The 25,857-nt window shown below is 40.3% G+C and overlaps 1 protein-coding gene and 1 pseudogene across 2 annotated transcripts; both read right to left on the bottom strand.

Annotated features, from left to right (window-relative positions):
* Window positions 1-1,590: 1,590 nt before the first annotated feature.
* QNG1 (Q-nucleotide N-glycosylase 1) lies at window positions 1,591-13,868 on the bottom strand. 2 transcript variants are annotated; one of them, XM_061163750.1, is made up of 4 exons: window positions 13,849-13,868; window positions 12,323-12,582; window positions 4,601-4,796; window positions 1,591-2,388 (listed from the first exon to the last, which is right to left on the bottom strand). In XM_061163750.1, exons 2-4 carry the CDS (start codon window positions 12,494-12,496, stop codon window positions 2,156-2,158), a joined length of 603 nt encoding a protein of 200 aa, XP_061019733.1. In that variant the 5' UTR covers window positions 12,497-12,582; window positions 13,849-13,868; the 3' UTR covers window positions 1,591-2,155. The 2 variants fall into 2 exon arrangements, with proteins under 2 accessions (XP_061019733.1, XP_061019732.1); XM_061163749.1 differs by lacking the exon at window positions 13,849-13,868 and adding an exon at window positions 13,101-13,699.
* A 7,546-nt stretch (window positions 13,869-21,414) lies between these two features.
* On the bottom strand, window positions 21,415-25,172 carry LOC133071348 (phosphoserine aminotransferase-like; annotated as a pseudogene).
* Window positions 25,173-25,857: the final 685 nt, after the last annotated feature.

The raw sequence follows: 25,857 nt of genomic DNA, 5'->3' as shown, positions 1-25,857 counted from the left end.
AGGGGAAAGATAGGAAAGTAAGAAAAGGGTACAGGGTGGGCAGAAGAAGGAAAGGAGTCGGAAGGGACAGGATGAGGAGTTGGATTAGTCCCAAGGTCTAAGCAACTCTTTTGCTTGTTGTTCCTACAGCCTTAAAAGAGAGGGTTACATAGGAAATTATTAACTATGATATTTTCTACAGAACACTAATTCAAAATGATGGCAATAATGAGGTGCTGTGTTCATCATCTCAGGGATGAAAGCCAGAGCCAAGTTTGACTGAGGCAGGGCAGGGACAGGAGGGCTCTGGCTCCACACAGTGGTTACTACAGCTTCAGGGATCACGTTTAGACAGAACGTTGCTCAGGGGAAGAAAAGGGATCTTCTTCCATGGCCCTTTCTTAAAAGTGGAGAAACCCTTTGCCATAAGCCTCCCTGCAGACTTGCCCTTTAGTGTACTAGCCAGAGCTAGATTATATATCCATTACTAGAGCAGTAACAGAGAACAGGATTACCATGAATAATAAACCATTCATATTAACTTGGGTCCACCTCCAGAACTAGGGACGAGATCATCTTCCCCTTAGTCACAAAGGAGAGAGATAGATACAGGACCACCACTTCTGGGGGTGCGAGCTTTTTAACTCAGCCACAAAAAGGAACAAAATTGTCCCATTTGCAGAGACATGGATGGACCTAGAGACTGTTATACATAGTGAAGTGAGTCAGAAAGAGGTGACAAATATTGTATATTAACACATATATGTGGAGTCTAGAAAAATGGTACAGATGAGCCTATCAGAAAAACGGAAACAGAGACACAGATGTAAAGAACAAATGTATGGACACCAAGGGGGGAAGGAGTGGGATAAATTGGGAGATTGGGGCTGATGTGTATATGCTACTATGTATAAAATAGATAACCAATGAGAACTTACTGTATAGCCAGGGAACTCTACTCAGGGCTCTGTGGTGACCTAAAAGGGAAGGCAATTCAAACAGGGGATATATGTAAACATATGGATGATTCACTTTGCTGTACAATAGAAACTAACATAGTAAAGCAACTACACTCCAATAAAAATTAAAAAAAAAAAAAGTGCAGTATAGGACTCCAGGGTGCCCCGTTCACATTCCCACTCATTGTTATTTGTAAAGTTACTCTGACAAGTTTCCAGCAGATGGCAGTAAAGTGCTTGGAGAAAGGACAGCTTTCCCTAATGTACACACAGTGAGGTGACGAGGTAGATAATTAACAAAAATCGAGATTATGTTAGAGGAAGGACTTCCCTGGTGCCTCAGACGGTAAAGAATTCCCCTGCAGTGTGGGAGACCTGGGTTTGATTCCTGAGTTGGGAAGACCCCCTGGAGGAGGGCATGGCAACCCACTCCAGTATTCTTGCCTGGAGAATCCCATGGAAAGAGGAGCCTGGTGGGTTTTACTCCATGGGGTCACAAAGAATCAGACACAACTGAGTGACTAAGCACATTAGACAAAAGTGGTGGTGAAGCTGAGAAATGAGAGTCCTACAACACAGATAACCAAATGCAATGTGAACTTTAAAAAAATATATGTGGCAAATTCTATTTAATGAAATAATTCATTCTATATTTAAGAAATGTTTAAAAAATCTTTATTCAAAAAATTCCAATGTATTTACTCTGAAGAAAAAAAGATATCCTAAATTGAAAATCATTATGTTTATCAACAAAAAGTTTCTAAATATCTGTCAAGATTGATTTCTACAAGAGTGGCAGCATTCAATACAGCAAAGACCCTACTCTCTCTCATATCAAATGATTATGGTACACAGAAAATTACTGTACTGTGAAAAAAGATACCGATTGGATGGATGAAATATTATCACTAAAGATCATTATAAGGCATGATTAATTTTAAGAAATCTGAGATTTAAAGAAAGCATTAAATTTTCTTCATTATTTCTCTCATGTATCTACAGAAAGAGAAAATATAGTCAAAACTAAACAAGTAAACAAAGGATAAAATTGGGAATACAGAGTGATACGTCAGGAAAATATTTTAAAAGAGTCTGGCTAATCCATTTTCTTATTGCTGTAACCTCTACCACCTTCTCTTAATATCAAAGCAGAATTGTATAAATAATTATGATATAAAAATGCAAGGCATTTTCTTAGGATCAGTTTACACTATGGGTCAATAATATATGCAACGTGTACGATGAAATGGAACTCCTTTCATATCCTCCCTGTGATCACGGGCATAGTCCCATAAGTAGTAATCCAAGAGAATGGAATTGATCTCGCCAGTAGTTTCTTCACCCTTTTTTTCAATAAGCTCCAGAAGACAATCCCGGATCAGCTCGACACACCAAACTGAGCACCCTCTGATTTCCACCTCTTGCCTATTCCCATAAAAAAGCATTTCTCCTGCAAGGAGGAAAAAGAAAAACAAGCATAATAGTCAATGAAATAAAATGTATTTAAAACTTGACTGTAGGACAAAATGCAGTATTTAAATAGTATTCATTTTAAAATTGTAAATCTCAGACTTTATTTATTTTTGGTAATTTAAACCATTTCTAAATTCTGGCATTAATTCAAAATTGCAAGTTAAGTTCCACAAGGACAGGGATCGTGTCTGACTTGATTGTCTCAATATTCATAAGACCTAGCATAGCGCCTTGCATATACTAGCTCCCCAATAAATATCTGCTAATTGAATATGGGTGAACCATACATTTTAAAGTATGACAGCAAGATTATTAAATTATTTAAAAGAGGGGATTTAAAATTTGGGTTTGATGTAGAAGAAAAAAAATTACTACAAAATTTGGAGGACTCCTATGGGGCCAAATAAACAGCACCTCCCTTACCCTTGAGAACTTAATGTTGTCTTGGGAACACTCCAGATACATCAAGAAAAACCTAGGAGATCAAAGTTCTTAGCAAGGAAAACCATGCTTGTTCTTCGGAGTCAGAATCCTTTTGTCAGCTCTGCCTGAAGACAGAGCCGCTAGCTCCTACAGGAACTGCAGTCTCCAGAGTGTATCTGATCCTGCAAGGTGGACACCGGCAGTGCTTTGCCAGGGAGACTAGAGTTGGGCTCAGCAACTCAACTGTCTATAAAGATGAGGCAGACAGAGTAAGTGGATGCAGCAGCTGGATGCAAAATGTGGTCAATTAGAGAGCATGTGCTGCCCCATGTCAAGGTAGACAGACCCCAAAGTTTGAGCATTTTTCTTCTCTTGGAAATCAGAAAACTGAATTTCATGTGAAATCTAATTGTCAAGTGCTGATAACTAATTAAAAATTGCTTAAAACACTGTTGAAGCCAAACAAAACACATCTGCAAGCTATATTTGGCCTCTGACCACCAATCGGTACTCTTGCACAGAGCTTCATAGTAGCTGAGAAGCCCTGTGGTCCCCTGAGACCTGGGGACATGCCCTAGCCTCACTGGTTCCACTCTGTCACTTAGGATCTTAAATAGTGTTACTTGTGTCCCTTCCATATGTTGATCTCTGATCCTTGGGGCAGGTGGAGGAACAGACACTGGCTTAGCATTTGAGTTAAGCCTTTTTGAATGTGTAGGATTTGAACTGAATAAAAGAAAATTTGGGTGAGGGAAACCAGGCAAGAAAGTGTTTATAAAGATAAGAATGTGTATTGCATACACCCAAAAAAAAGAAAAAGATCAACTGTATATGGCTGTATGTAGAAGAAGCCCTGACTGCTAAAGGTGTCCCTTTAAAGGTATTCAACAATTAACGATCCCAGACATGAGTATTATGACATAAAACAGCTTGCTATTTTTCAAATGAGGAAATGGGCAAAATGGACTGCCCAAGGCTGCATACAAAATCTTGTAGAAGCAACCATAGGAATAATGGTACCTTTATATTCTGTGTTATTCTTATTTTGGGTGATTGAAATCTATTTCACGGGAGAAAATTACTCAATCATAAAAAAAAACTTCTTTTAAAAATAAAGAAAAAAGTAGCTGAAAATATTGCCCCTAAAAGAGAAATTAACATGAACATTGTACAATATAATTATTTTCCTTATGCAAAGGAATATTTAAAAAGTGAAAAGTTACTTTTCATACAAACACAATTATCTATACTCATTATAAGACTTTCACTCTTGAGAATGAATATTCAAACTCAGTAATGGCAAATAAATAAGCCTAGAAAAGTCAGTGACTTGTGCAAGATAAACCAGAGGCAGACCTTGGAGCCTCCTCACTCAAAATTCAGTGCATGTTATTTATCTCTCAGCCCACTTTCTATTTCATAGTGTAGTGTGCTCTTAAGCTTAATTAATTAATAACACTTAATTAATAACACTGTCTTAGTGTTGCACACCTTCATGTCATGTGACATAAATTTAGGTGTCATTTTAATACAAGACTCTGAAATGATGATGTCCAGATAGTGTGATTTCCAGCAATAACCATATTCCACAGTGTAAAAAAGAAAACCAATTTTCTCTATAATTTAAGTGCCCTTACATTCTTTACATGTGCCTTTAACAATAATAGTGTTTTGTTTTTTTTTAAGGGAAGACCTTTTGTGAAAGAAATGCCAAAGACTCAACAATTCACAGTATAACAAAGAATGTCTTAATTAAGCTAGCAAACCTTTGAGAAGCTTCTCCAGGAGTTCATCGGAGTATTTCAGGGCTCCCAGGTAAACAAGGACCTGAGGTAATCTATAGTCGGCAAACATGGTGATACTGGAGATGTCTTTAAAGCAGCCATCTCCTTTCCCCTCTAATACACTCCACGTATCTGCCACCAGGATTTGGGCCCTTTTGTAAAAAGAAATTCTTTTCCCCTGATGAATGAAGAGAATATGAATGTTACCTGGGTATCTGAAAGCTTTATGTATACTATTAAAAAAAGGTACACATCGAAAACATTTTTTCAAGGGTAAATAATCTTACTCAAGAATTTATAGACCTTTTATAGAAAAAAAGGGAGTCTATACATACTAAATTATCTCTATCACTCCAGGTTTACTTCCTTTATTTTTCAAAGCACATAAAATACAATTCATGCCATCATGGTACTACTTAGTGTTCTTTTTCAATGACATTACTTCATATACATATTTCTGTGCCACTGTAATTTATCTGCTTACCATGTTTAAGGGCTGGATAGCATTTCTTTAGAAAGTTTCTTAAAAATATATATATATGCTTTTCTGACTGAAACATAATTCACATTAATTATATAAAATACAGAAGCATATGGAAGAAAAAATAATCATCCCTGAACTCACTTTTGAAAACAATTACAATATCCATTTTTTAACTGTTTCCTTTCAGATAAAATGATTAACGTATTTCAGAGGTAAAGACACAACTGATCAACAGCTGCTGCTGCTGCTGCTGCTGCTGCTAAGTCGATTCAGTCGTGTCCGACTCTGTGCAACCCATAGACGGCAGCCCACCAGGCTCCCCCATCCCTGGGATTCTCCAGGCAAGGACACTGGAATGGGTTGCATTTCCTTCTCCAATGTGTGAAAGTGAAAAGTTAAAAGTGAAGTTGCTCAGTCATGTCTGACTCTTAGCGACCCCATGGACCGCAGCCTACCAGGCTCCTCCATCCATGGGATTTTCCAGGCAAGCGTACTGGAGTGGGGTGCCATTGCCTTCTCCGGATCAACAGCTAGAATTTATCAAGTCAACCATTTTTGGAAACGGTCCAAGTCAATATTTATGTCCATATAACAAAATAAGCTGCCAATTATACACAGCAGAAACAAATTTAACCAAGCATTATAAGACAATGCGTCATAATTTAACTCAAAAATTCTCTATAAACTACAAATGCTCATTAGCACTTACTGTGGAAAAACATAATTACAATCTACACCTAGTTCTTAATACCAAGGCTAATGATCTCAAATCATGTGTTATAACTGTGAGTCTGCTAACTGTGAATAAGTATCACTGGCTCCCAAAACACATTCTGACCACCTTGGAGAATGTTTAAATAAGTAAATGACATAAAGAAGTAAATAAAAAATGAAGTTAAATTCTTCAAGGATAGACTCCATATAAAAATTCTTTAAGATGATACTATAGATTCCTTTGCTAAAAAAAGACTCTATTAAAACTACTTATTTTAAAAATATTGCTATACTATCCTAATGAGAAATAACTTAATATTGTTTAACCTTAAGGAATACCCCCTGCAATCAATCCAGATGTACTTTTTCTAAGTAAACTAAGTTTTCCATCTTTTTTTAAACCAAATTTTCTAAAGCCACCACTAAGAAACTGAATATTTTGTCTTCTAGGGCAAACACATACACTCATTTTTTGGTGTAAAGTCTGTAAATTACATTGAGTGATGGGGGAAGAAATCACCACTAAGAAATACTTCTATATCATCTGGGAATAATCTATATTCCCAAACCTACCAAAATATGACAACCTGGCAATTGTTCCTTTATGGATGCTGGACTTGTAGATGGTAACTAGATTTCTAATTCAAGTCAACTTTATTGAACAGCAAACATAAAACTTAATTCACAAAATAAAACTGTTCCAAAAAGAAGTATTAATCATAATTGTATTATAATAGAAGCTATTGTCTCCTATTTTTAACAAGATTCATAGAGCAAGGGCTTCGCAGGTGGCACTAGTGGTAAAGAACCCTCCTGCGAATTCAGGAGACATAAGAGATATGGGTTCAATCCCTGGGTTAGGAGGATCCCCTGGAGGACAGCACAATGTCTGGAGATTCCCATGGACAGAGAAGTCTGGCAGGCTACAGTCTATAGGGTTGCAAAGAGCTGGACAAAACTGAAGCAACTTAACACGCATGCATGCATAGAGCAAACAGGAAAAATCTAGAAGCCAGACTTATACAACAAAATCAGTGCCAGCATCTAACAAAACACAAATTGTCACATCATGAGCACTGTTTCCATGGTAGCCAACTAGCATATCATGAAGGTTAGATTATAATACCCTAAAATGAAAACAAAAACAAATTCAAGTGAAGAATCTAAAAATAAATCACCTATAAAGCATTTTTTAACAAGCTAATATGGTTTTTAGTTGTCAAATAATTTCAGTAACCAAATCTACATCTCCAAAATATTAACTGATATCACTGAAAATACCAGGAAATCCTCTAGTAACAATTCCCTATATGTTCCATAGGGCTTCCCTGTTGGCTCAGATGGTAAAGAATCCTCCTGCAAGGTGGGAGACCTGGGTTCAATCCCTGGGTCGGGAAGATCCCCTGGAGGAGGGCATGGCAACCCACTCCAGTATTCTTGCCTGGAAAACCCCATGGACAGAGGAGCCTGGTGGGCCACAGCCCATGGGGTCACAAAGAGTCAGACACGACTGAGCGACCAGGCACACAGCACACATGTTCCATAATATTGCCTTGCAAATAAAATATTCTCAAAACAGTGCCTTTATAAAGTAATAATCAATGTAACACACTATAACCATGAGTTGATTTTCTGCAACAAACTTATCAGGAACAAACTAGAAAGGTCAAGGATTACAAATGCTTAAGAATAACATAACATGTTATCAATTATGCTTAGTCACTCAGTCCTGTCTGACTCTTTGCGACCCCATGGACTGCTGCCCACCAGGCTCCTCTGTCCATGAGGATTCTCCAGGCAAGAATACTGGAGCAGGTTGCCACGCCCTCCTCCAGGGGATCTTCCCAACCCAGGGATCTAAGCCAGGTTTCCCGAATTGCAGGCGGGTTCTGAACCACCAGGGGAGAAAAGCTCAAGCTTTTCATGCATATTTATCAGTATGTCAGCACAAAGGAAGTTGATCTGTTAATTAGGGCTTTTATATAGTTACTGAATGGGCTTCCCTGGTGGCTCAGTGATAAAGAATCCACCTGCCAACACTGGAGATGCAGGTTTAATTCATGTTTTGGAAGATGCCCTGGAGAAGGAAATGGCAACCCACTCCAGTATTCCTGCCTGGAAAATCCCATGGACAGAGGAGCCTGGCGGGCTACAGTCACTGGGGATGAAAAAGACTCAGACATGACTTAACAACTAAACAATAGTTACTGAATATTCTAAATCAGAGTCAATTTAAGAGCTTTAAAAATAAAGTTCTTTTACCCAGAGATCAGAATCTTTGATGGTGGTGCTTTGGAAATGTATCTGAATTCTGAAGTCTCCTGATTCTGGGGCACAGCCAGGTTGAGAAATCACTCATCTAATCTGTCTCATTTAGACAAATTCTCTAACTTCATTAACTTGTTCACAATGTCTAAAAACAAATGATAATCTCAGTAAATAAGTGTAACATTAAAAACAATTATAACTATTTTTATGTAACTTGCTGAAGATTAAAAAATATAGCAATTGATACTACTACCATATTATGAAGGAGTAGGGAAAAGGACACTCTAATATGCTACTGCTGATCATCTTTGTTACTGTTTTCCTGGAGAAGAGTTATCATTTTTATGTATTATAAGTCTGAAAATCCTGGCCACACTCTAACTCAGTAATCCCATTATGGGGAATCCATTGTAAGGAAATAATTAGGGGTGTTAAACTGCTGTGCAATATTGCTTATTTTTACATAAAACTGGAAACAATAAGATATAAAATTTAATTTAAAAATAAAACTATATATCACAATTATTGTGGTAAAATAGTTTGGGCAAATAATTATGCTAATGTACATCAATACAGTGGAGTACTATGAAGCCATTAAGAAGGGTGGCATGGAAAAAAATTGTGCTGTGAAAGAATTTTTACTGACATAGATGCTCGTAATATATTAAACTTTAAAACAGTTTACAGAGCACATTTCTTCTCACAATAATAGTCACACACAGAGAGAAAAAGACCAAATTGTGAACAATGGTTACCTCTTGGCAGAAGAAAGACTGCTGCTCTGTACTATCCAAAATCTATAATTAGTTTTACTTTTGCAATTAGAAAATTTTAAAAATATGGATAGAAAGACATTTGAGGACTTCCCTGGTGGTACAGTGGATAAGAATATACCTGCCAATGCAAGGGACATGGGTTCGATCCCTGGCCTGGGAAGATTCCACGTGCCTCAGGGCAACTGAGCGCAAGCGCCACAACTATGGAGCCCGCCACGAGCCACACCTACTGAGCCCAAAGTGCGGCAGCTACTGAAGCCCACACACCTAGAACCTGTGCTCTGCAACAAGAGACCCACCATAGCAAGAAGCCCTGCGCTACACCTAGAGAGGAGCCCCCACTTGCCACAACTAGAGAAAAGCCCAAGGACAGCAACAAAGACCCAGTGCAGCCAATAGATAACCAACTACAATTTAAAAAATACATTTGATTTTATCACTTTCTGAATTCAGCAGCTGTACCAAAAGTTCATCAGAATTCCTTGAGACTTGGAATTGAGCAAAGTGCTTTAATTATTTGCTTATCTTTTAAATGAATATGCAGAGTCACAGGCGTAGAAAACAAACGTATGGTTACCAGGGGTGGAAGGTTGGGGTGGGGAGATTATTTGGAAGACTGGGATTGACATATACACATTACTCTATATAAAGTAGATAACTAATAGGACCTACTGTGTAGCACAGAGAACTCTACTCAATATTCTGTAATGGAAAAAGAATCTAAAAAGGAGTGGACAAAAAAATAAATAATAAAGAGTAGACATATGTATAACTGATTCACTTTGGTGAATTATTTATGTCACCGGAAACTAACACACAATTGTAAATCAACTATACTCCATAAAAAATTTTAAAAATAAATAAATATGCAAAGGCAACTTAAAATTAACTAATCAAAGGATTAAGTGAGTCCTCACTATACACTCAGTGTCATGTGAGGAATCACAGGGATTCAAGAAATATAGCGCTTTGGGATAACAATAATGATAATCTTATGAAAATACAAATGAAAAATGAAAAAATGTTAGTAATACTTCTTTAAGAAAGTACTAAAATGTTTAAATTTGATTTTTGTTACATTTTGGGGATTTTTCTGTAAGAATGTATTTTAGAAATGAGCACTGATGGGAAATGGCTCAGCTACTAATTTTCATTTTAAAATGTATCAGTGTCGGACTTCCCTGGCTGTCCAGTGGTTAAGACTCTGAGTTTCAAATACAGAGGGCACAGGTTCAATCCTTGGTAAGGGACTAAAAGCGTACATGCCGCACGGTGCGGCCAAAAAAGAAAAAAAAAAAAAGGTGTTATCAGCCTTAAAATTAATCTATACCCTGGTACAGTTTCTAATTGAACTTCTCAGCATATATAACAAATCAAAAGAAAGCACTCTGCTGTAAATAAAAGAGAATTTCAGCAAACGCTTAGTAACTCAATCTTATCTACCAAAAAAAATTCACTCCTTTCTCTCACAAAAACAAAAATTCAGGACAACTTGAAAGTAAACAACTACATGATATCCTGAATTCATTCCATCCTAGTAAGTGAGTAAGTAATTGAAAGTCGCTCAGTCGTATCCGACTCTTTGCGACCCCATGGAGTACACACTCCATGGAATTCTCTAGGCCAGAATACTGGAGTGGGTAGCCTTTCCCTTCTCCAGGGGATCTTCCCAACCCAGGGATCGAACCCAGGTCTCCCTCATTGCAGGCAGATTCTTTACCAACTGGGCCACCATCCTAAAGTCATGTTAAATTTAATTTTGGCCCTTCTTCTACAACAACCATGTTGATTCTGGAATACACAGATTTCAAGCCACATGAGTGACAGTTTGATTTCTTTTATACACTGTTTAATATATTTAAATGGCCAGCATGATGAAATAAGGAACATGATCCAAATTTCCTGAGAAACAACATACTTTGAAGACTAAGATAAAGCTCATAGTAACCTCTGCATTAATAAAATGGTTCCTCAGAAGAGAATGGTCTACGGCCATACCACCCTGAACGCGCCCGATCTCTTCTGATCTCGGAAGCTAAGCAGGGTCGGGCCTGGTTAGTACTTGGATGGGAGAAGAGAATGAAGTTCAACAGTGGCTTAGGGTCTGCTTCCTAGGAACTGCCTGTGTCCATCCATACTACTCTCCACAGTCACACTTAACTGGTCATAATCCATGCCAGGTCAATCAGTCCTTGTCCAGGGGTTTTAGAACTGGAAGCAAGAGAGTTCCTCCCTCTCTCCCTGGTGGCTAAAGTGATAAAATGGGAAACCCTTTTCCCGTTATAGAGTATTGAGTAGAGTTACAGAGTAGGCTATTACAGAGTACTGAGTGGAGTTTTCTGTGTTATAAAGTAGGTCAGCTATCTACTTTTCTACTTCATGGAGAAAGTTGGTCTGTGGTAAGAGAAAAACAGAGTTAGCAGAAACAAAGAAGAGAGGACAGAATCCCGATGGCTTTGAGTCTCTGATCCTGGATATTTATCTCCAAATCTTGTTTTGTGTCTGTCACTTGCAATTAAAAGAATCCTAACATACATAATCAGGCATCTTTCACTTTACAGTAGAACTGAAAAGCTAGCTACTTCTTGACTAAATGACCTAAGATATTGTACATTAGCTAACCTTTCTATTTCTGAGACTTTGGTTCCAGGTCTACAAACAGGACTACAATGCTCCTTGTCCTTAGCCCTACAGAATTGTTCTGTGGATCAAATGAGAGTGTGTGCATGCAAATACCTTGTAAATCATAAAGAGGGATTTGAACAATATTACCAGTCATTTTAGTTGTTGTGATTACAAAAGGGGAGCTTTAAAATTTCAAGTTGACATAAGTACTTATTTACTTAGTCAAGAGATTTATATATATGGTCCCTCTTAAGTTACTTTCAATTCTATTTAACAGTTAAAATACACAGTGATAACAAATTCTAAACGAATTATACAAAAACAAAATCCAGATGTATACCAGGAGAGTATACAAAATGGTCACCATTTTAAAAGTATGCCTACTTAAATTTTTTTGTACCATAGAGCAAATAATACTGTTAAAGTACCCTGTGCATGAAAAAGAAAATACATAGTATATATACATTAGAACTCAGCAAGAAATTTTTTTAAGAGAAAATTTAGTATATATTCTGATTCTCATCCAATGAAGTAAAGATTTTGAAGTACTAAAAGGACCTCACTATCCCTAAGTGACATCATGTTAAGTCTAGTGTTTTCTTAGGTTTGAAACATTGTAAAGGACAAAAGAATAAAGGAAATACACTGATTAGAAAACATTAAAAGAAGTAATGTCTTTGAAACACTGCTTAACAATTTTGTTACTGTTCCTTGGTTCCATTAGGAAAAAATTCCAGAATTTAAATTTTTATTCTCCAAAGGAGTTCTCAAAGTAAAAGAGTTATCTATGAGAAGATAATTAAGAACTCTAAAATCTCCAGAAGGGGAGCAACTCACCTCAAACTGAGTCACATCTCTGTAAGAAGGAAAGTTTTCAACCACCAGGTGCAATAACTTCTGAGCACTTTTATCACTTTTTTGGACACAATTAAGAAAAGAGCCTCCAAACTTCTCAAGTAGAATTTTCCCGGTTTCATTGAGAATCCGATGCCTCTCTTCTATCAAAGGCATGGGGACATCTGTGTCAGACCGGAGTATATGTCGAACCTCATCAAGGGTCACTGTGGCATAGTAGGAAGCACTAGTTATTGGGATCCCTAAGGAAGAAAAGCACATGCAGAGGAACAATGTCATACTTTTATATTCATTAGACCCTTGCTTTTACAACATACAATTAAAATGAAACCACTTAAGTATTACAGGAAAGAACTAAAAGTAGATGAATAATTAAAAAATCAGAAACCGATCCCTCATTCTGTATTGCTCGTCTGTACTTACTCATCCACTTCTAACAATTGTAATATTACATCAAATGTATTTTGACTGTGTAAAGTGTGGGATAATATTTGCCCCTTTGCTCCTCAGATGTCATCCGAGTGGTGTTCCCTAGAAAACTGACTTTCAGTCTTAGCTGCGATAGTGGTAAGTATCAGAGTCATTTCATACGGAACAAAGATTTCATGCCAGCTTCTCGTACTTTTATTTTAAGCAGAGATACCGGCAATAAATTCGGCTTATCAATACATTATTCCGTGTCCCAACCCATTCTGTGGGACCCTCCCAGTAAAATGAAATCTCAAAGCCACTGGATCTGACCGGGAGTAGGGGTACCAACCTTCGTCCAGAGCTCTGTTGACCGCGGCGCACAGGGACCAGTACCCACTGTACGTCTTTCCCCCGAACCCCACCAGACATTTATGCTCGTCACTCTCCGACCAGAAAGAGAAGTTGAGCGTGTCTATCACGAACACCCAGTTAACGGCGGCCTCGTCTGCGCCCCTAGGGTTCAGCTCGTGAATCGCCTTCCAGCCCCCAATGCGCAGCTCGGGCCCCGTGGCCTTGGCCAGCAGCAGCTCGGCCACCCTCCGCACGCCTCCGTGGTCAATGAACACATCTCGACTGTTCTCGGCAATGAATTTTGCAGACTCCCTAGGAGTCAGAAGCCCGTCCATCCCGCACTTCTCCTGTGGGACTGGAACCGCCACTTTTGCCCGCCGGGTGGCCAAACGCCCTTCCCTCTCTGGCAGGGACAAAGGCCAGGGTCCCCTACGACTTTCCCTCCCTTCCCACCGCGGGATCGTTGCCCTAACAGGCTCCCGTCCTCTCAGAGAGGATAAGAGAACCGACAGTGTCCAATCCCCTTACGGCCCCGCGCGCACCACTGAGGCACAGCGAAAACCAGCCCGAGGCTGCAGGCACTTCCGGGAGGGTGGCCCCGCCCACTCGGGCCCGGGCACGCGCCCGAGGCCCGCTTCCGATTCTGAAGGTCCGGAAACCGCCTCGAAGCGTCGGTCGCGCGCCTGCTGGGAGTTGCCCAACCTGAGACCTGAGGGCTTGCTCAGCTGTTTTGCCAGTGCACCCACCCTCTCCCGGGCAGGTGGGCCTGCGAGACCGCTGTGGCCCGAGTTTCAGCGACTCCAGCCGGTGTACTATGTTGCTCCCAGTCGGCTCCTGCGTTTCTCCTGTCTACTGAGGGCAAAGTCTGGGCAGGACACCGTTGGCGACACGCTGCAGCCAAGTTCCTGGGACTCGAGGAACTTTATGGCCGTGGGTGATCGTGTCGGGGACCGAGCCACCCCAAGACTGCGACACGGGTTGGCGGTCCCCCCAACCCCGCTCCCCCAGGCAGTCGTCTTCATTTTGCTGTATTCTTGGCCCCTTTGGTGGCTCAGACGGTAAAGGATCCGTCCGCAATGCGGGAGACCTGGGTTCGATCCCCCGGTTGAGAAGATTCCCTGGAGAAGGAAATGGCAACCCACTCCAGTATTCTTGCATGGAGAATCCCCATGGACAGAAGAGCCTGGCAGGCTACAGTCCATGGGGTTGCAAAGAGTCAGGCATGACTGAGCAAATAAGCACAGCTGGCCCATTGGGAGATTTAGGACTAGTTGGAATGTTTGGAGAAATGGATGAGGAAACATCTATTTAAATTGTTAAATTAATCTTGTTTGTCTGGATTTGTGCTTAAATACTGAATCCCAGTTAGTCTTGGGCCATGTCAAAAGCAGCAACTGTAATCCCCAGTTTTGCGAGAGAAACTGAGTGGTTCAGTGGTTAGTCCCTGGTCACAGCAGTGGTCTAGGCTGAGAGGAGAGCTCCACTCAAAGGCACTTTCTATGAACCAAGCTTAGCAATGCCAACTATCCTGGCCAAGTAGGGACTATGTCAGTGGCTCTAATCAACTGAGGAGACATTATTAGAAGATATAAGTATCCCCTCACAACCCCAAACTTTAAAAACAACAAAAAACAAAACACAAACTTTCTAGTAGGATGAGGAAAGAATTTTAGAATGACCCAAATTTGCCTAGTAATGAAATTTTAGAAAGGAGGCAAATATTTTTTTCTCCTTTAGAGACATATTTCCATGGGTCATATTACATGTTCACATCTTTGAAAATCAACTATTAAAAACAATCATCAGCAGTCATCTCTAGTTACTGAATTTGGGGAGGATTTGGAACCTTTAAGTCTGACAACTGTGCCCCTAGAAAAGCAGAACATCTTCATCTCTCTAGTTTCTCCATTTGGATGAGAAAAAGGAGCTTTAAGAACTTCAGTACGATTTGCTGCTGCTGAGTCGCTTCAGTCGTGTCCAACTCTGTGCAACCCCATAGACAGCAGCCCACTAGGCTCCGCTGTCCCAGGGATTCTCCAGGCAAGAACACTGGAGTGGGTTGCCATTTCCTTCTCCAATGCATGAAAGTGAAAAATGAAAGTGAAGTCGCTAAGTCCTGCCCGACTCTTTTAGTGACCCAATGGACTGCAGCCTACCAGGCTCCTCCGTCCATGGGATTTTCCAGGCAAGAGTACTGGAGTGGGGTGCCATTGCCTTCTCTGACGATTTGCTCTCCCTGAAAAAGTAACTAGTACAGTAACACGGTTATTGAATAAATGTTCTATGTCTTGGGAGTCAAAGAAGTTGATTAGTACAGAGTTCCCTGGTGGTCTAGTAGTTAGAAGTTGGCACTTTCACTGCCGTTGTCCCAGCTTCAATCCCTGGTAGGCAACTAAACATCCCGCAAGCCATGTGGCCAAAAGAAAAAAAAAGTTGATTGATTAGCAAGAAGTTCTAGCAATCTATCTACAAAAGAATCCAAGAGGTTAAATAATTTAAGCTATTTTCTGAGGCTTGTTGACAGAAAAATCAACAACTTGAATTCTACTTTGTTCAGGCTATTGAGTTAGACACAGGAGTAGTATAAACAGAAGTAAAACATGCTTCCTCCTCTCAAGAAACTTGTTGAGATAAAGTGTAAACTTTGCATGTGTAGGTGGAGGGTTTTTTTTTTTTTTTTTAAGTATGTTTGCAAGATGCTGGGAATACAAAAAGTGAGTTCTTTACCTACTCAACATCCTTGCCTTCCTTTGTCAGAATTTCTTCCCAATAGAATTCTGATATTCAGAAATCCCTCTCTCATCCACAGTTGATGTAGCACAGAATCCTCAGCTCCAGAGGTCTGGACTGGTCTAAGGGTAATATTACCCTCTTGCCAGAGATTGGATTAGGATCATGCACGTTTCCCAGTTCACCTCAGTGAGTTGCAAGAATAGGTTTGAAGGCTGCTTCCAGAAAAACTTTTCCAGGAGAACTTTGAGAAGTGACTCACAATTCTTCTGGACATAGTTATTCTTGGGTGTGAGGCTTGAAATTGCTACAGTTCTTTTAAAAATAATTAATTACTTTTTGGCTGTGCTGGGTCTGGTTGCTTTGTGAGGCTTTCTCTGGTTGTGGCGAGCAAGGGACTACTCTCTAATTGAGGTGCACGGGCTTCTCATTGCAGTGGCTTTTTTTGTTGCCAGAACTTGAGCTCTAGAGCACAGGGTCAATGGTTGTGGTGAGCAGCCTTAGTTTCTCTGTAGCACATGGAATCTTCCTGCATCAGGGATCAAACCCATGTCTCCTGCATTGGCAGGTGGATTCTTTACCAATGAGCCATCAGGGAAGCCCCCACTACTGTCCTTCTAATACTGGAACAGGAAGTCTACATATAGGGGAAGTCGAAAGAATGGCAGAGAGAAATGGAACTGGAATCATGGGATTATGTCTACTCTTAAGTTTGTCTTACTTCTAGATCTCCAATTATCTGAGTTAATAAACTTCCTTATAGTTAAAGCCATTTTGATTGGGTTTTCTGTTATTTTCTATGAAAGCATCCTAGCTTACACAGGTAGCAGATCCTATCTGACATCTTATGATCTAGTGGGAAAAGTGGACAATCAAATGTCTGGGTAGAGTTATACTTGAGCAACAGAAAACCAGACTCCAGTGACTAAATGAAAAAGAGATTGTTATTATCATACAGTAAGAACTACAGAAGCAGACACTCCAGGGCTGGTGCAGCTATTTGAGAATGTCAGCAAGGAACTAGGCTTGTCGTTTTCTGTCATTAGTATGTGGCTTTACAGTTGTAAGATGGCTCTAAAGGGCCAAGGAAACATACCAAGTGAGTATGTTTCTTTTGAAAACCTTTACCAGCAGCTCTATCCCTTAGGCATAGGCTTTTGAAGAGAAGATCAGAGAGGGAGGCATGATCAGATGTTGTGTCCCTATCACTTTTCCCCCTCCTAACCAGTAATCAAGTTTGATTATTCCAATTATCAGGAGAACCTTCAATCTGAATAGCTGAATTAAATTTCAACCATTGGCAACAATCATTGCTACATCTGCTATTTTCTATCATGATCGATTATGACAGATACTTAAAGAAAATGAGTTAAAATGCATTTTTGAGCATAAATTGCAAAAGTTGGCTGGAGCAATGGATGGACAATAGACTAGATGGGAGTAGGGGACAATGGCTAGATAGGAGTAGTTTCTGATATATGTAGAAGGAGGAAAACAAAGAAGTAAAATGGATTTTGTGAAGGTAGGATATCTGTTGTTTTCATTTCTCCTGACTCTCCCAAAGTGATCAATAGACTAAAGCCCCAAGAAGACTTAACAGAAAAGAGATAATAGTTTACTACTGTGTAATTTTCCAGTTCAGTTTTTCCTTGATTTATCCATATATAGCATTTAAAATTGACTACAGGCATGAGTGCTAAGTTGCTTCAGTTGTGTCCAACTCTTTGACACTATAGACTGCCTGCCAGGTTCCCCTGTCCACGGGATTCTCCAGGCAAGAATACTGAAATGGCTTGCCATTCCCTCCTCCAGGGGATCTTCCTAACCCAGGCATAGAACCCCCATCTCTTACATCTCCTGCATTGGCAGGTGGGTTTTTTATTTTTTATTTTTTTTACCACTGGCGCCATCTGGGAAGCCCCTTAAAATTGACTACTTTCTTAAAATTCACTCTCAACTTCTAGGGCATTGCGAAAGTGAAAGTGGAAGTCGCTCAGTCATGTCTGACTCTTTGTGACCCCACGGACTGATGGAATTCTCCAGGCCAGTATACTGGAGTGGGTAGCTGTTCCCTTCTCCAGGGGTCTTCCCAACCCAGGGATCAGACCCAGCTCTCCTGCATTGCAGGCAGATTCTTTACCAGCTGAGCCACAAGGGAAGCCCAAGAATACTGGACTGGGTAGCCTATCCCTTCTCCAGTAGATCTTGGCTGACCCAGGAGTCAAACCAGGGTCTCCTGCATTGCAGGAGGATTCTTTACCAACTGAGCTATCAGGGAATTATCCTAGTTTTCTTAGTAACATTGAAGGCTCTTCTCTTCCTATTCTATTCTTATTGTATGTAAAATATCCTACCTACAGGCTTGGATTAGGGACAGAATGGACTCCTTCTGATGAAAACTCTTGAGGATAATAACTGTATCATTTCCATTATAGATCATTAACATTCTTACTATTGTTCAAAACCAATTAGAATTTTTTTTGAACCATAGTTTACTTTTAGCTAGTGAAATATTAATATTTCCTACTTTGGAGGAAGAAGTAGTATAAACAAAACAATACAAAACAAAACAACAACTCAGTTCAGAGCTTCCAGATTGGTGAGATTCAGGGAAAGTAACATGATGGGAGAGCATGAGCACTCCCATCCCTTCCTATATACCTTGCCCTATCCATCTCTTGCATCTGGCTGTTCCTGTGTTATATCCTTTTACAGTAAACTGATAATCTAATTACTTTCCTTGCTGTGTACAGATTACACAACAAAGTTCTGGAATAAGCTAGACAGTCCTTGAGAGGTTTGCTGAGTTCCAGTGAAGTTCCTTTAGCAGATTACAAACAAGATTTAAATGTCACTGAAAAAGTGATTTGAATGATACTAAAGATCATCAGTTCCTGCCTGCCTGCCAAATTCTCACCACCCTCCAGACTTGGTGTATGCACTGCTTGCACATGTGGTTTCTTTGAACAATTTTGAACTCACCACACTTCATTTCAGGATATAACACAAAATATTGGTCTGGTAATCAACATTAGCTCAAGGTTGCCACAAGCTGGAGCTGAGCTGTCAGTGGAATGGAGTCTGGAAATCATCAAGAAAGGGGTCGTTGCACTGCTTAAAGACAAGCTAAAGAAGTTTCCAGAACTGATATTCAAATATGTGGAAGTGGCGGGGGGAGGGGGGTAGAAATTGAATGAAGGCAGCCAGAAGTTATGAACTTCCAGTTATAAGTACTATTTTAATGTACAACATGCCAAATATAATTAACATTGCTGGATGTTATATATGAAAGCTGTTAACAGAGTAAATCCTAAGAGTTCTCATTGTAAGAAAAACACATTTCCTTTCTTTAATTTTGCACCTATATGAAGTAATGGATGTTCAACTGAACTTCTTATGATCATCACTTCACAATTGATGTATGTAAATCAAATCATTATGCTGTACACCTTAAACTTATACAGTGCTGCATGTAATATCTCAAAAATGGAAGAAACCAACCAACCAACCAACCAAAAAAAAAAAAAACCACCAAAATATTCAGGAGAGACTCTGAGGAACAGAAGTAGGCAGATTGCCTGGTGTATTTTTTAGTAAATTGCAAATACAATTGTATTTGCAATGCATACTTTGATTTGGAGAATTGGTGCCAGTTGGCAGTAGATCACTTAGATAGTAGTGGGGAAAAAAAGGGTGTGGGCAGAGAGGAGATTCACAACACTAACATATGTGAAAAATCTGCTTTTAAAAAGTGCAAAAATAAATACAAAAGAATACTATGGTGACAGAAGCTGAGGCAGGGATTAAGTGCTAATGTTTTAGCTATGAGGTGCATTCTGAGGGCATTGATACCGAGGGAGAGAGAAAGAGGAGGTTTGGTTGGCATGGTATGTGTGCTGGCTACTGCTTTGTGGGGAGCCTGGAAGAGACACAACTTTGAAACAGCCTAGACCACACTGGACAAACTACTCGAAGAAACTACCTCAGAGTGGTTTGTGGAGGGAGAAAGGAGAGGAAATTCTCCTCTCTTTCTCTCTTCTTTTGATGTTTTAAGATTTTAATGTTCTTTACCTTTCAACATAAACTTCTGACTGTAGGGGAAAAGACTCTTCAGGAAAGATCTTCCAGAATTCACAGTATCCCTCTGTTCAAATACTATAAAGAGAACATTTAAGTGAACAAAGGATAAGAGAGTTTAACAGAATTTTAGTTCAATGGCTTAACTAAAAAAGAACCAATCAACCAACCTTCTTTTCTGCTCTTTCAAAGGAAAACAAAAGTGAACCTGAGAACTTCTAAATCTTTTTTTAAAAGGGAGGGAGGGTGGAAGAGGAGAGGGCCACAACTGTTGCTAAGATAATACTATAATGCAAGAAGTCAAGGATTCTATCAAATTCTAAAAATCTCTAAACCTATCACCAAGAACCACATTATTGGAAATATAAATGCATAGGATTATAAACTATTTGGTAGTAAAAACAGACTTTGCTGTATAAACATGTAGGATGTCACTTTAATCTCTTGATGAGAATTTAACAGTACAGAGAACAATCTCCAGTTCGCTCTTTAGTCTGGAATTCCTGAACACTCAGCACGCACGCTGTTGGTGTCACCCTGAACTAACAGCTTTGGAACCCAGAAGACCCCACTGCTATCATTTTGTAAAGGATCAAGAATCACGCTCCTAGAGGACATCATCCAGCCCCCACGCTGTGTGTCTGTGTGCCTCGAGATACAATTAACTGTAATTTGCATAATTCAGTCCACAATCAAGTCTGAATACTGAGATCCAGCTAGAAAAAGTAGCAGCAAAGGCAACCCAGGCTAGTTTGTTAGAAAAGCAAGAGGAAGATTTCTAAAACACTTCAGTTCAAGTGGGGAATGCCCGGTGACTCAGTGATAAAGAATCTGCCTGCAGTGCAGGAGATGTGGGCTTGATCCCTGGGTTGGCAAGATCCCCTGGAGGAGGAAATGGCAACCCAACCCACTCCAGTATTCTTGGCCTGGGAAATCCCTCCGACAGAGGAGCCTGGTGGGCTAAGGTCCATGTGGTTGCAAAGAGTTGGACACCACTGAAGCAACTGATGACATGCATGCAAGTCCCACCAGCTATGGATATTCTGCTGCTGTTCCTTGAAAAAGAAGAATCTATATCTTCCTTAGCCAGAGACAGAACGTTTCTCTTCTCCATTGTCAGGTGGATTCTTTACCACTGAGCCACATGGGAAGCCATAATAACATGTCCATTCAAGAAAAATGCCATGTTTGTTAAGTTTTTTTGGAGCAATTCCCAAGTTACTTTAAACCTTATACATTATTCAAGGACAGAGTGCATATAGGTTAGGATGTGCTCATCACTGATATATCTCCAAAGAATTTTTCATGGAGGCTACCAACTTCTGAACATCTTCTATCCTGCCACCATTATTCAGAGAAGCCATGATACCTCCCACAGACCCATGCCCTTTCAAGGAGATTATATTGAATTCAAGAGCTTTATCAAGAAATCTTTTATTCTAAAGCAGCATCTCCATTGGCATTGCCAATGCAGAGTGAAATATTCCTCTTGCTTCTATTCTGGGTTTCACTAGATATACATAGAATCCTTAAGAATTATCAATAACATGATAAATCATTTGAGATTTGATGGAACTAAGCTTCATGGCTGCTCACCACTGTTATTTGTTTTTTGGAGGGGGTGACTTCCTTGACCAGAGATCAGACCTGCACCCCTGTAGTGAAAACATGGTGTCTTAACCACTGGGTTGCCAGGGAAGTCCTTTGCCACTGTTATTCTTTTTCTTTTGCCACTGTTATTCTTGATCTACTCCAAGACCAAGCTGATGCTGTAGAAGCAAAGTAGGGAGCTGTGTTGAATAAAGTGCTGTTTCCGGTCTGCACTTTGTATTCCACAATGGAAGGGCACTCTCTGAGGGCAAACCCTAGCAGGATATCTTGAAATATCACCACTGTGACCCTTACAGAGCCAGCATTCTTCTGGGCACCATCAAAAATCACACCAAACTTTTAAACGTCAAACTGGTTTATATGGGAAATTTGAGGACATGTCAAAAAGCAGGCACTGCCCCCCCTTGACATCAGGAACAAAGTAAAATTCTGCTCTGGGCCTGGTCTCATTTGTGCAGTAATACATGCAGGAGGTGACCTGATTGAGGTTCCAGGGGCTTGGATTCAGAATTTTCCTGTAACTTCTAAGTTTAGAATGGATGACATTCACAGTTCCCAAACTTCAAGGCTTCTGGGGCCTTAGCTGACCAAGCTCTTGTCATCAAATGGCTGGCACACCTTCCTACTTTCAGGTCAATCAGGTTTAAGGGGACAGCATGGAACTGGCTCAACCAACCCTCCTCTTTGCACAAAAATTATTGTCTGCAATGGCTAACAATTTCTGCACAAGATTCTATATGTTATTAATAATCTTAGCTAAAGCTGATAGTCTGTAGCTCATTTCAAGAACATGAATGCCAGCTCCTCTGTGGCCTAATAATTCTTTCTATATCTCTAACAACACAGAGCTCTGTAGCTTGGTGGCCTGAGCTGAAATTGACCACCTACCTCCAGGTGTCTTCAGGTAGTGGCATGGGTGGAGTTGGCCAGAGAGGATCTATCAGTGGGCAGTGAGCATCTCTCTTCTATTTTCTTTTGGTCAGAGGTTTCCCTGCTGGGCATGTGAGAGTTGGACTGTAAAGAAAGCTGAGCGCCAAAGAATTGATGCTTTTGAACTGTGGTGTTGGAGAAGACCCTTGAGAGTCCCTTGGACTGCAAGGAGATCCAACCAGTCAATCCTAAAGGAAATCAGTCCTGAATATTCATTGGAAGGACTGATGCTGAAGCTGAAACTCCAATACTTTGGTGACCTGATGGGAAGACCCGACTCATTTGAAAAGACCCTGATGCTGGGAAAGATTGAAGGCAGGAGAAGGGGACAACAGAGGATGAGATGGCTAGATGGCATCACCGACGCGATGGACGTGTTTGTGTAGGCTTTGGGAGTTGGTGATGGATAGGGAAGCCTGGCATGCTGCAGTTCATGGGGTTGCAGAGTCGGATATGACTAAGCGACTGAACTGAATTGAACTTCCCTGCTGGGAGTTAACTCCACTAGCATTTCAGATTGCATCATCCAGCGCTTCCGTGACTGTTAGGGAAGGCAGATCCACTGCCTGTGAGGTGTGGTATTTTATCAAAGTCTGAAAGTGAAAGAGAAAGCCAGAAACTCGGGGCACATTGCTAGTTGCTCTGTATGTTCAGTGGCAGCCTTGAGATGGGGCCTGGCACTCTCCTAGAAAATGACTGATTTATGCCCCAAGTGGCATCGCTGTGAAGGCCCAAGTGACACTGGTTGCAGCAGTGGCAGCTTCGGGGGAGCAGGAAGCTCTCACCCACACTTTGTGGCTCTCCTCCCTGAAATTAGCAATGCTGCCTCTACAAGAAAAGCCCCTTAATGCAACAACACGGATGGACCTGGACAAATTACGCTTAGTGGAATAAGCCAGACAGAGAAAGACAAATACTGTGTGATATCACTAACACATGGAATCTAAAAAATTCAACAAACTAGTGAATATAACAGAAGTAGACTCACAGAGCACAAACTAGTGGTTAGGAGTGGGAAGAGGGAAAGGGGGAGAGGAAAGACTGGGGTAGTGGATTAAGAGGTACAAACTACTATGTGTAAAATAAATAGGCTACTGGGATATATACTATACACACAGGGAATGTAGCAAATATTTTATAATAACTATAGAGTGTAACTAAAAATTGTAACTATGTTGTACACCTGCAACTTATGTAATATTGTACATCAACTATGTCTCAATAAAAATTAATTTAAAAGTTTTTTCATTTGATGGGCTGCATATAATAGCAAGTGATCAGCTAATTAATTTAAGGAAAATTAATTTTTTAAAAAGTCACAAATGGGACTTCCCTGGTGATCAAGTGGCTAAGACTCTGCACTCCCAATGCAGGGGGCCTGGGTTCAATACCTGGTCAGGGAACTAGATTCCACAACTAAGAATTCACATGACTCAACTAAAGATCCTATGTGCAACAGCTAAGATCTGGTGCAGCCAAATAAAAATAAATATAAAAAAAAAATGAGGAAGTTGTGAAAAATCTCTTGGGATGGATGGGAAGGCTGGGGAACGTGATATGTAAACAGAAATCAGGCAGTTCTAGAATATTGAGAGCAGAAACCACCCAAGGTTCTACTGATGCTGCTGAAAAAATATGATAATTTTACCTTGTTTCCATTATTTTGTTCAAGGTACAAATCCCCAGGACAAAGTGCATTGTTGGGCAAGTCTGGGTCAAATGCCTACACTTTTGGGTGATAAGGCATCTCAAATGACCAAGATTTCTATCTCATGAAGTCTATATACAACTGGGAGAGAAAAAAATCTGAAAAGAAGCCTGGGTTCTATTAGAAAAGAAAAACTGATGCTGTACTATTTATCAAAATTCACCCTTATGGCTGTTCAGCATCAAAAACAATTTTATTCCCATACATATACCTTCAAAAATACTCCTGCCTAATAGAATGCAGCTATTCCTCATTAAGTAAAAAAAAAGTTCTCACTTCTTCTTCAGGAGATAATTCAATGTCTCATGACTTACTGCATCAAAATCTATGTCAAGGACGTCTAAGTGAAATAAATTTGTGCTCTAGCTCCAGCTCAGCTGTCTTAGATCAAGTCCCTAGAAGCAGAACCCAATCCAGGGATTCTTACGCCAGGGATCTGCTGGGGAATTGCTCTCAGATAAAGGGAGCGAGGGCAGCCAGATAAGGCAGGGAATCAGTCAAGCCATGATGTGGTCTCAGTCTGATTCCGCAGAGTTCTAAACTCCAAACTGTACAGAGATTTGGTGCCAGTTTGAAACACAGGTATGAATAAATGATCTATATTAAAAAGGTCACATGATCTTACCAAATAAAGGCTCTAACCCAACTGGGGCCACCTCCACCTGGAACATATGTAGGTAAGGTAGTATTAGCCTGACCTCTTCTGCTTTTAAGAGATTTCTAGAGGTCCCAAATTCCATTATACCCTCTTCCTTGTAAGTTTGAATTCCCATTGACTTTAGAAGAAACATATAAACTTGCCAAGTAAAAGTAGGTTGATCTCTTCCAGTTTAAAATGATCTAATTCAAGGTAGATAATTATTCAGTTCAAGGTCAGACCTTTAAGTCTGTTTTCACTAAAAGCTCTTGACCTCCACTTTTCCAAGACTTTTTGAGGTCTGACTGCAGAAGGTTTAGGTTTTCTGATAATAAAGTGAAAGGCCTTCTCAGTAAACTCTGACCTCTGAGGCGCATTCTGTCTGGTGTCTTAATTTTGGCATCTACTCTCCCTATGGTTACTACTGACTAACCAAACCTAGTGTAACTGGTGGTCTGGTTTCTCCAGCACTCAGCTCAGTGGTGTTCCTTGACCAACTTGATCTCATTTGGCTTTCACTGGTATTGACAATCCTTTGAGATTCTGCTCTGTCTCCAACCAGTCCCTGGCTGAGCTGTCTACCACATAGCTCCCGCTGTGCAGTAACTGTCCCCTTTTGTCATGGTGGCCCTATGGAAAGCCCCTTAGCACTTGACTGGTGTTCCTCTTATGCCACATAGGAAGCAAAGGGAATTCTGAGAGAACGAGAAATCTCAGGTTCTCTCTGCCTTCATTAGTAGTGCTTTACTAGTTTACGTGGTCATAGGAACACTTAGCAGGGTTCCAGATAGAAGTCAGTCTTGTTTGGCATCTTACTTAACCTATCTGAAATTTCTGCTCTCACTTGCCCTGCCCCAGGCTGAACCCTAGGGAGGTCTTGGAGGGACCTAGCTGGCACTTTCTACTCTTGTTTCTGCCAAATCTGCCTCATTACTATCAAAATCAGTTATCCTCCTTTGGTCTGAGAAGCAGGTATTCTATGCTTTCCCTCCCTACTATATATATCCTTTCTTCTTACTAGGTAAACAAGGTGGCCCTTCCTTTCCAATGAAGCCTGTCTTT

This window comes from Dama dama, chromosome 16, assembly GCF_033118175.1.
Source record: "Dama dama isolate Ldn47 chromosome 16, ASM3311817v1, whole genome shotgun sequence".
NCBI lineage: Eukaryota > Metazoa > Chordata > Mammalia > Artiodactyla > Cervidae > Dama > Dama dama.
The sequence above is the reverse complement of the archived record's forward strand: the minus strand, read 5'-3'. Positions and strand labels throughout refer to the sequence as shown.

Bases quoted from the DNA above. Each gene is read 5' to 3' on its own strand.
- QNG1 (XM_061163749.1), bottom strand. From the start codon at position 13,437: ATGGACGGGCTTCTGACTCCTAGGGAGTCTGCAAAATTCATTGCCGAG. The intron at 12,583-13,100 runs GTTGGTACCCCT...TTTCTTCCTTAG, and splicing joins CAACAGAGCTCTGGACGAAG to GGATCCCAATAACTAGTGCT. The intron at 4,797-12,322 runs GTGAGTTGCTCC...TTCATTCATCAG, and splicing joins GAGATGTGACTCAGTTTGAG to GGGAAAAGAATTTCTTTTTA.